Genomic DNA, 11,786 nt, shown 5'->3' on the forward strand with positions numbered 1-11,786 from the left:
GTCCTGTTTGTTATTTATTCCCACTGTCTTGCTATTTATTTACAGAAAAGAATTTCGCTGCTGAGGCCAAAGAGACAATCTTTGAAAAAAGGACTTGTATTGACTCAACGGGATCAGATCAAGTATCCAAATGTTAGAACATTGAGAGCAATTACAAAAAGCAGAAGTACTTTAATTGAAATGAGAGATCACATGATGAGGGAAAAACTGTAAAAACCCTAAATCGACTGACCTTGGATCCAACTTTTACTTTGACCTCTAGGACCTTTCCAGGCATCGGTGCTCCCACCTGACCCCGGATGGACTTCTGAGCTTTGGGATGGAACTTCATTTCCTGGGTGAAGAGACAAGACAAAAAATAACGCATCCATCTGTCTGGTCAGTCACTCTTCCAAGTACCCCCACACACGCCTGTCGCCATTTATCCACTCATCCAGGCAGTGATCTATCCATATAGTCATAACTGCCCATTGAAATGTTCCTCCCTGCTGGGTCCCCTTCTACACTTCACAACCATCTGTTTCTATGAATAAAAATCACTAGGGATAGACTGTCTGTCACGAAATCTGTTTTTCTTTTCAAATCCGACTTCAACGTGCCAAACAATTTTCAAGAATCTTCCCTTGCATGCTTTATACAATTATAATTCAAGGATATCCATCTTTCACTCAAACTATCCAGTCTAACGGTTATTCATCATTTACCAACTCGCAAGTTTGTCCTTTGATTAAAAGTATTAATTTCTCTGCAACGTCATCAACCCGTCCACTTTCCCAGCTGTATCTCACATCTCTCCCCAAACATTTCCTGCGTACCTTCATGGCGACTGTGTCTTTAACAAGCACAGATCTCAGCTGTCCGTTGAGCTCAAAAAAGACCTCTCTCTGCCCGGCCTTGTTCAGGTCACCCAGTGCCAAGGCCTTGATGTGGAGGATCTTCCCTCTCTCCAGCTCCACCTGAAACACAACAGAGAAGATGAGAAGAAAGCAAGAAAAATTAAAGAGGGGACGGTGTGCAGGAGGAAGCGACGGCAATTATATTGCATTAGAAGACTGAAATTAACACATGGATACTCAGTTCACAAGTCCAGCTGCAGCAATAAAAGACTGCAGAGCCTGTTGGAGGAGAAAAAGTTAACTTAGGCAGACAATATTTCCTCCTCTTCCTGAGTTCTTATTGCTTTTAGGGTGGGCTGAAAGCAATAAGACATCCTATGTCTGTGAGAATTTTTATTTGACACTCAATAAGAGCGTTTTTTTTTTTTTAAGCGGTTTTTAATGTCACCACATCCAGTTAATTTCCTGCATCTATTTTACCTCGGTGCTTTTTACTTAACCTGCGTGTGCTGAAGTGTGTTTGCGTAAGACGGCGAACAAAGAATTGCCCCCGTTTACAGGAAGCACCTTACATGTTAGCTCTGTTGCTAATGTGGTGTATGTGTTTGGGAAGCGCTGAGCTCAAACCACTAAGTGCCAACCATTTAGACTAGGGGCTGTGGGTTAATACTGCTCTTAACATAATAGTGTAGTGGGGTTAAAAAAAAAAAAAAAAAAAAAAAAACAGGCTTATGCAAATTTCTTAATCACAGCCTAAAACACGCTTTGTGTGACACTTCTTTGAACGGGAGTTTGGAGTTTAAATTGCTGCTAAAATCGCTTTCTGCTATCAGAGAATCATCAAATGTAAATTTTTTGATAGATTCAATCTGTGTTTTTAGTTCACACTGCAGGCAGTGTCCCTTCAAATTAACTGAACCAAGTGTGCAAGCACTTTAAACCACACAAATAGGCCGTAAGCATAAAAACGTTCCCATTTAGTTCAAAGTCTCTGCAATATTTTTTTAAACTTGTTAGCTATAACAATAGGAAACATCAATAATTACGTCTATAAAGAAGAAAACACAACTAAGCAATGATGCAATGGTTTGTGAGGAGGACTAATGTACTGTATGCACATATAATTACAGTGTTTTTAATTCACTTTGCTTTTGTAATAATGTGAGTTTCCTAACTGCGGGACAAATGCAGGCTCTTTCATGCTGTACGTGTTGGTCAGAACTGGAAGCTTTGAAAGCTTAGTCATTTTAGACATTTCAGACATAAACACTATTGTGAAAATACACAAAGGATCATTTTAAATGCCGTCTATCCATCCATTTTCTTCCGCTTGCACTCGACAATTAACCCAGTCCCTGGACTGTGGGAGGAAACCAGAACACCCAGAGAGAACCCATGCAGACATAACAAAACAGGCACACCGGCTGCATTCAAACCCAGGACGTTCTCACTGTGAGGTGACAGTGCTAACCGCCACACCGCTGCACTGCCCTGGTTTTCAAAAAAAATCCTTTGCAGCCAAGAACTTGTGGACATCACCACATGGTGTTTTTCTCCCCTTGAGATGCTCGGCCAGGCCTTCACTGCACCTGCATCGAGTTACTGCTCAGTTTTGTCTTCATGCACTAAAGAGCATCCTCTGCTGGTTTGTGATCAGGTGACTGGCATGACTGTTGAAGAATATCACATTTCTTCGCCCCAAAAACTCGGCACTGTGAAACGTTGTCCAATCGGTTGTGCAGCATTTGGCTCAATCTGAGCTGGCCAGTGCATTCCTAATTTTCTAAGAATGCACTACATAGCTGATTTGGCTCCTTTTTTCCTCTGTGATACTTTTATTTTGTTTTTTTGCTTGATGATGACCACCTTTACTTGCATCAACATCTTTCTGCACCTTACATTGAGAGTTCCAGTGAACACCTACCATGTGCAAGTGCAACACTTGAGATCAACTCTGAATCTTCTACCTGCCTTCTCTATCATAGAATAAAAATGGAGCAGGGCTCATCTGACCTTGAAAAAGAACGGCTGTAAATAATTTAAGTCCTGTAAGTATTTCTTTTTTACACCTCTTAAAGTCTGTGGTCTGTAAGCAGTGCTGCAATTTTGCCTCTGTCTGTCAAATGTGACAGAACCACAGAGTACTTAATAGAAAGCAACTGTTGATTCAATCAAGGGAAGCGGTGCATTTCTATAATCTAGCTCCAAATCTGACCCAGGGAACCCCAATTTGATGACTCCTGTTCTTTGCCCACTGACCTGCAAATAAAACACAGCTGACAACTATGAGGAGAGTCCGTGTTTGGCCTACAGTCTGTAAGCCGTTTGATTCAAGTTCATTTTCTCCAGTCTTTTGAATATTCATACACCAGTTTGTGCCTATTTATGTCAAAGAAAACTCAAATCCCAGGCGCCAGGTGGCAGTTATATAATGCACTCTGATGTTCTGCATACTCGTCCAATATTTTTTCTCCTGCAGATAAACTTTTCTCATGCGACACCATCCCCCGCTGAGTCAACTTGCATATAGAGCCACGCTTCTGTGCTCTTTTGTGACTTGAATAGCTCGTATTTCAACTCGGTCAAATCTGTCTGCACATTAAAAACATGTCACACACGCCTGTGTGTTTTCGAATCATTTAAGGAGTCATTTTTCTTTCACTGAAAATCAGATTCATAAGGTTAACTGCTGTATATACATACAGCCATATTCATTCTGCACATGTCCTCTGAGGCTAGAAACTGAATCGGTTTTTACTTTTACCAGACATGTCAATTCAGACATCAAATAGAGGAGACGTGGTATAGAGAGAATGACAATTAGAGAAATAAAGAGGCAGGCAGGGGGAATGACAGAGACATGACAGCGGGCCAGAGGAGGCGAAAAATGCTTCCTGTCTTTTGCACAGCTGTTCACTCTGTTGTTTGCTACCTGTGAGTGTGTCTTAAGACAGACGCGCCTCATCTCTGAAGCACAAGCAGGTCGACCACCTTCTCATATCAATTCTGGTCAGTCGTGCTTTCTGGCTTGCCGGTCTTCCCCTCGACACCAGCCGCTCTACTTCTTCATTTATCTCACAGCCCTTCTCAAATCTCTCATCTCACTGGGTGGAAACTCATTTTTCCCCGTCTTTCTATTTGTCCAACTTTTTCTCTCTGGCTTTCAATCTCGCTCTTTGTCAGTCCTCCCGTGTGTCACGGCTTTCTATTTTGTATTGTTATTTTGTTAACTATTTCTGGGGCCACTGCGACTCTCATGCCATTATTAATTTCCATCATCTGCCTCTTTCGGCTTCTCTTATCTGTTGTGTAGCTCTCCGCGTCTCCTACTTTGTTTATGCTTCCCTTCGTACCCCACACTGCCATCTGAGCTGCTGAGTATCCATTGATATTCCAAACTAAACCTCAGCGCAAAGACAAAAATACACGATGCTGCAGATATGTATTGATCTTAATTTTATTCTCTTTCTCTGGGTGCTCCGACTCGTTCTTTGCAAGCTTTTGCCTTCTCTCTCTCTTCTTCACATTCCTTTACACTAAACTTCTCTGCAGCTGATGCTGTTTTGTTAGGCCCTTGACAGCACTTTGCAAAAAACACAGCTGCCTACCTTTTTCCATCTGTGTGTCTTCTACACTACATCTCCTCTCAGGCGTTCCTATATAAAACACTAACTGCATATAGGAAGAGTTTCTAACCATTTAGGAATCTTTTGATTATTTTGTTAGAGATGTGAATGTATAAGCAACTATAAAATCCAACACTTCTGTGTGCTGTCTGCAGCCGCCACCTTTGTTGCATAAGCTTCTCTACATTACACCTCTTCTATTGTTTCACAGTTAACCACCTACAGTCTTCAGGTTCTGAGCCCCACAGATAAGCAAGAGAAGTTATTTAAAGTCAGTATACCTACTAAAACAACTGCACACCTCAGACTTAGGACCTTCTTAGAATTAGTATGTATAACAAATTCTTCTGCACTTAACAACATCAGATAAACTACATTGATGGTTTCAAAGCCAATAAAATACTTTTAGACCAAACACTCAGCTGCTTCCTGCTTTGGTTTCTTACCACTATACTGTTTTTTTGTGTCTCACATACACACATCATGAATCTCTTCTAACCCAGCGACACATTAGTGCTCTTCTCGCCTTTACGCACCAGCCTCCTGTCAGACTCACCTGCTTAGCCATTTTTGTTTATCATATCCCTGCGTTAAACAAGTTTCCCTTTCTGCTTAACACGATGTCTTTGATGCGACTTTATTAATGACTTGTGTCGCCCGTGACAGTAATGAGATTATGTGTCGGTGTCTGCGCACATTAGCGGTGATGGTCGGTAAATAAATGACTCCGTGTTTGTGAAAATCTGTGTTTATATTTCTGTCAAACATGATTAATAGCACACTGAATCATCAGCACATGCCAGATACACGTAAGGCGATGTCGCCCTCCGACTCTTTTTAGTGCTGTATGCATGTGTGGGTGCATGACTGCTATGGACTGACCAGTAACCCGTGAGTAGGTGTATATTTATGTATGTGTGCACATTAAAAAAGGCATCAGATGTTTGTTTTTCTCCAAAGTGGTAACTTCTCTTATAAGAGGGACATGTGTAAATGGCCAGCGCAGCAGGACTCAGCAGGATTCATAAAAATAAATACAAATCCGATCATAGTTCTCTACAATATTCAGAACAAATGTTTGAGGCTCGCTTTCCTTTCTTGGCCTATTCGCTAGATTTCCAACAACCTTGATGGGAAGTGCGGAACAATATATGATTACAGTGAAAGCCTTTATATCCGATTCCCACAACATCAGCTGCTGCAGGCTTTGGGTCCAGCGCTGAGCTCTAAAAGATGTGCTGGCTAAATCATTTTTGATCAAGACTTTGTGTCTTTTACAGACTATCTGCCAAAAGCTCATAAACACTGTCAGTTACAAGAACACAGTTAATAATGCATCTGCACTACAAAAGTCACGTGTATTGACAGCTATCACCTCGGATTTGTCAGAAGCACCTACAAAGCTCCAGCTAGAAACTAACCATTTCCTGTTTTTCTGGGCTTTTCTCTGCTTTCACAAAACTTACTGTAATTCTACAAACTAGTCAGTACGGCCAAAGCTACAAACACCAATTGATAACTGTCACAAACTGACACGATGCTACCTACTCTTCTGCGCACTGGACTTTTTTTTGTTGCCGTCACTCATTTGGCCACCACGCAGTCCATCTCCAACTTCACACTCAAGCTGTCAGAGTCTCATCTCACATGGCCAAAAAGTCAATTCGCCCGGAACTCATGCAACTCAAAACTCCCCCCAGTGACGGCTGCCTGTCTGTTAACGTTGTCAGTGGTGCTTCGATAGGTGCTCGACTGCCAGGTTATTAATATTTCACTGGTGATAACTCTGGCTTTCAAACATAAAGGCACGCGGCACCTAAGGAAACTAATGCATTATGTATCAGACGGTATGTCCTGAAGAATATAGGAAGAAAAAAGCGAATATAGCCGATAGCACAATGTCTCACCGTCGATACGCGCAATATAAAACCATGCCAACTCCAGAGAACTCCAGTTACAATAGTAACAATTCACGCTTAAATTCAGTGAAACAGCAATGAGACAACTGAAATCAGTCGTTCTAGTCTTTTAGCCTCCGTGAGGTGACTCACTCTCTTTGACATGTTTTCATTCCACGGTTTGCTCGGCACCGCTAATCGGATCCGATCTGATGAAAGTGCCCATCGTCATGACAACAGGGGCAGGCTCGTTTCTGTGGCAAAGACTGATGTTGAGCACAAAACTGAGTGAAAGTAAAAAAACAAAAACAAAAAAAAAACGACAATAGCTCTGACGGAGAGGAGATTAGATAAACAGCAGCAAGACGAGGTGACAGCTGAGGTTGGAAAGAAACATCAGTGCACTCGGTAAGTGTGAATGACAGACACTTAGGCAGGGAAAATGCAAACAGAATCATTGAAAGGTAAGACGGACTGTGTATATGAAGTCTTCAGTTTAAAGGAAGGACAGTTAGGAAATCATTTTAAATGGAAGGAAAGTCGATACAGCAATAGGCAAGACTGATTATTGATACTTTTTGCTTTTCTTCCTCTAAAATTGCAGATTTTTTTTCTTGCTATTCACACTGACTATTTAGTATGTTGCCGAGTGTGAAAGGAGCTGAACAATGTATCCCAAACTGCAAATTCAAAGCAAATAATTACATGCTAAAACTGCTTAGGCTTAATCAAATGTTTGAAGGTTTTATTCTGATCTGTGGTTAGGGGTCTGGGTATGGGTCCCCTTACAGAATTCTAACTCGAGGCATCAAATGATTTGGGTGGATGAGGTGGAGCTGCGAGTCTTTAGGGTCAATACTAAATGAGCACAGTGGATTTTTCCTAATAATACAGCAGGAGGGTAGTAGTGCTTCCTATGTCTCCGGTAATATAAAAATCAATTAACACCAGCCTGGAAACATTTTGCTGCACTGAAATGAAGCCGTAATTAAACATGGTTGCCTTTCACTGCTCTGAATCACTGTCAGTCGGATCCGTGTGCGGCAGTCATACTGAGGGAATGAAGAGCAATTTCTGAAAGGAAGAAAAAGATGCAGGAGGATCAGATGATTTATAATGTATGAAGGCTGTTAGGAATATACTGGAATTTTAATACTCGTCAAAAGATTAGAGAGTTTGACGTAGAGTACAGAAAAGAACCCTTATGAAAGAAATATGTACTATATAGACAATTAGTTTAACATATGAAAACAAAATAAGGACGATGTATGAAGGCTGAGGGGAGAGTAGGCCGATTACTCACTGAGCTTGCAACAGAATATCACACACTCTCAATGCACAAGACTTAAAAAGTAGATTTTAAGACACCATGGAAAATAAATCTGTGGGGTTTCTCTACAACACACCCATATTTATGAGCATGAATACTTCTGAAAAGCCTCCAACTACATTCAACCAAAACAGCAACAGGAGGCTGTACACACACAATCTCTACAAGAGAACTGGAGGTTTTTTCATATTTAGAGAGAAAAAAATATGTAAAATGAGTTAAAATAATGTGTTTATGGATTTAAAGGTTTTCAGTGACTCATTTTGCAGGGCGACTGCAAGTACCGACAAACTGACTGCTGATTTAGTTAGCTGGCTATATTTTGTCCATGTAGTTTAAGATTTCATAGTTATATTTAATTTGAAATATTCAAATTGAGGCACATTTAGGGGATCAAAAAAAATCTTTTAGTATAGATCCTGTATGCCAAATGCTTGCACAGACAGCAGATGGCAACTCCTCCAGCTGCAACGGCAAATTTAATTGTATAGAAGTTTATGATGTAGCTGTGGCTCAGGTGGTAGAGCGGGTCGAACTGATGAGTATGTGTGATTGTTATATAATATAGCAGGAGGGTAGCGCAGAAAAAAAGAGCTTGTATGAAGGTGTGTGATTAGGTGAGCGATCCTTAGTACCAGTCCATTATGAGAAAATGCATACGGCACACTTGTATTTTTATTATTTCAGACCTCAGTAAACATTTCCTAATCAGTATATTCTTGTTTGTTTTAATTCTTTAATACATTCTAGTGTTCTTTTGGGGAATTATGGCCCCTAGCAAAGCAGACAAAGAACTCAATAAGCCATAATGTAGCTTTCTTGTGAGAGATAAGTCACCACCATAATTCCATGAATGGTCCCTGGTTTCTACATGAATCCAAAAAACCAACAAGGTGACAGCTAAAAATACCAAACTCAAGGCTTCAGAATAGTAGTCGAACTAATGGCTGAGATTAGGGTGGAGTTACTGTAGACTGTAACATTTTAGTTACAGTGTTACAGTGTAACATTTTACATTTAACACTAACTAAAATGTTAGTATTACTGTAACATTTTAGTTACACTGTAACATTTTAGTTACACTGTAACATTTTAGTTACACTGTAACATTTTAGTTAGTGTTACTGTAACATTTTAGTTAGTGTTACTGTAACATTTTAGTTACACTGTAACATTTTAGTTACACTGTAACATTTTAGTTAGTGTTCCTGTAACATTTTAGTTAGTGTTACTGTAACATTTTAGTTACAGTGTACAGTGACACCAAAGGCAGCAGGTTTTCAGGTTTCCTCAATTTATCAAGGTGACAGGAATCAGTTCAGTTTCATGATGTTGTTATAATCAGCTTCATTTTACACTTCACAAGGTTAACATGTAATTGTCACGCGTGTAGGTTTAGTTAAGTTAAAGAACAAAAACACAGGAAGGGCTGCAAATCTTAATCATCCTTTTATAGAAGTCATAAAAAAGCAGCAACAAAAATACTTCACAAGGTCACTTCAGACCTTGTGAAGTTAAAAAAGAAAAAAATGTCACAGACATCTCTGCCCTGCCTCACCTCCTGCTCACTTGTTTTGTACTGATGCCATCTGGTCAGAGGTACAACCACACCTCTTCACCCAAACTGAAGTCTCTTACTATTCTAGTCCATTACTAAACTACAACTAATAATAGTTTTGTTTGTATCCGAGTGAGTTTACTCTTTAGGGACAGAGAAATCTAATAGAGTACCATTTGTATTCCCTCAATACCGAGTCGCTCATCTTCCTACATGATCTGGCATTAAACAGACCAAAATCATGTCTAACCTCATGTAAAATTACAGGATAGATTTTGAAGGAAAACAAAAGGTTATTAATACAGTTTTATTACGTTAACAGACCAAATCCATCTGAAAACGTTTCTCTGTGATCAGACGCGACTGTGACATTTGTAGCAAAAGTTTCTGTCAGCAGCTACATCACACTCCAATCTGCTCTTCAATCTGAACTTTAACAATCATTTTAGGCTAAGTTTTACTCAAAGTGTTAATGAGTAATGGGAAAAAAATTATAAAAAACAAACGAGTGTCCTTAAACGTGCCGTCTCCTTTTCATAGAGAACTGTTTAATAAGCACGGCAAATACCTGACATTATTTCTGCTGACTGCATATTTATTAAAGTTTAAACTCTTCTCCATCCTGCTGCTTCTACTCGTGTAACATTATGAAAGTGGCAGAAACTAGGTGACAGCCAGTTATTACCTGTACTTACATGCAAAATGATTCAACTCATGTGTTTTGCTTCTTCTGACTGCACTGTTCAGCTGCCTCTCTGCTGCAGATTAAGCGAACACTATAATCTTTATAAGTCAGCACCAGTTAAAATTTTTGGCACGACATGTTGGTCCCAGTAGTTTTCACAAGCCTCGTCTCAAACATCATACAACTAAATTAATCTGCTATTTCAGTGCAGGAAGGCCAATCTGCTGGCCACAGGGATCAGAAATCCTGTTTGTTGTTCCCCTGGTAAATTGTTAATATCTCCGTCCTCCCACTGTTATCAGCACTTCACTGTGACTGCACCAAACCGAATCAAACTTCAGTCATCCGCACTGACAGAAAGATCATTTCCTGCAGATAACGTCTTTTCTTTATTAAACTGTTAAAACATCAGAGTTAATTAAAGATAAAATTGGGCCATTAGAGGAATTAAGATTAAATGTATTATGATACAATTAGTGACAGTTGCTTAACAATAACGTGCACTTTTCTTCACCCCACTTCCCTCCAAAAAAAAGCAAATGATAAAAGAGGTGTCCACAGACAGCAGGGGTTTTTGTGCATTGTTAGCATTTATTTATTTAATCTCCTTTAATATCCTATGAAGGTTGGCTTTGAATGCACAAGAATTAGGCTGAAAACAACTCATTTAATGAACTCTACTTAACTCAAGTCATTTCTCATCAGCTAACTGAATCCAAGAACATTTACTCAGTTAAAATCCTGCTTTAATAGGGGGAAGTTTTTAACCTCGTTTACGTGTCCGTGTGGTGATTCATGCATGTTAAAGATGATATTGTGAGCGTAACAAGCTAACAAAGCCGTGGCAGGAAAAACAATTAGATTAGTGATGTAAAAACAGTGAGAATGGTGTAAGTGGTTACTTACCTCAAACTCTTCCGCAATCTTGGGTCCATCCAAGAACAGCCTGGTGCTGAGACAATCCACTGGGCCAAAGTTGGCTGAAAAAAGAAAACAGGAAGTGCCGTTTTTGTTAGAAACAGTGTCGGCGCCAGTTCTCTGCACATCAGTTAAAAAAGTTCAGAGATCAGCTCTCTGATCCAGGATCAGTAATCTTGATAACGCTTGTATGGTTCTTCAGAGCCACAAGAGAATTAGATTATCCAGGCCGAATTCAATCATCCGAACTGATGGTGTACTCTTGTGGTCATTCAAATGGGAAACATATCGACACTGGAAACCACGACCAGCAAATCTATGATTCTATCAGGAACTTACTGAGATAATTCACACTGACAGTGAAAACTTCAACAGAAATAAGAAAAGAGGAGTTTAAAAAAAAATAAAATCAAAAAAACGTCTGATCTAAAATGTGAAAAAGAAATAGAAATAACTGCATTACATCATGCCTTTATGCTTACGCGTCATAAAAGTCAGTCACAAAGTAAAAATGCAAACACCTTTGTACTTTCAAGAACTACAGGTCAACAGAACAAAGATCTTCTATCCTGATTTGTTTAGAGCACGATGAAGGCAGGATCTCCACCTCTGAGCCCCTGACATGGTGCAGCAGCAGTGACTTGATTTTAAGTTCATCAGATGTTCCGTCACATCACAGGTCCCTCGCTGTAATTACTGCAACTCATCCACAACTGTTGATGGGCAGAGGGAGGAAATCCCACATTTTCCCCCAGATGTTGGCAAATTAGCCACAACCAGGTCCCTCCAACTTAAATTAATCTCTCAAGTTAAAGAATCAGAAAGGAAAAAGGATTTTCCTTTCTGATTCCCTGAAATGCTGTCCAGGAAGAATCCCACAGCTTCAGTTTAATCATTTAATCTTGTTTGCGTAATTAAACTCGCTGCCGTGTAGG

General features: G+C 39.9%; 1 protein-coding gene and 1 long non-coding RNA gene across 4 annotated transcripts in view; one reads left to right on the forward strand and one right to left on the reverse strand.

The window, feature by feature from the left end:
* The window catches only part of LOC143416543 (uncharacterized), an 81,965-nt gene that overhangs the window by 65,101 nt on the left and 5,078 nt on the right, over positions 1 to 11,786 (forward strand). The gene's annotated exons all lie outside the window — the stretch shown is intronic.
* Positions 1 to 11,786, reverse strand: part of pcxb (pyruvate carboxylase b) — a 294,409-nt gene that overhangs the window by 3,176 nt on the left and 279,447 nt on the right. For all 3 annotated transcript variants that reach the window (XM_004554354.5, XM_004554356.6, XM_076881889.1), the window contains exons 24-26: positions 10,840 to 10,913; positions 816 to 956; positions 233 to 334 (exon numbers count right to left, since the gene is read on the reverse strand). In XM_004554354.5, coding sequence (XP_004554411.1) covers positions 233 to 334; positions 816 to 956; positions 10,840 to 10,913 — 317 coding nt within the window. The remainder of the gene's footprint in view (positions 1 to 232; positions 335 to 815; positions 957 to 10,839; positions 10,914 to 11,786) is intronic.

The sequence above is a fragment of the Maylandia zebra genome, linkage group LG3, assembly GCF_041146795.1.
Source record: "Maylandia zebra isolate NMK-2024a linkage group LG3, Mzebra_GT3a, whole genome shotgun sequence".
Lineage (NCBI taxonomy): Eukaryota > Metazoa > Chordata > Actinopteri > Cichliformes > Cichlidae > Maylandia > Maylandia zebra.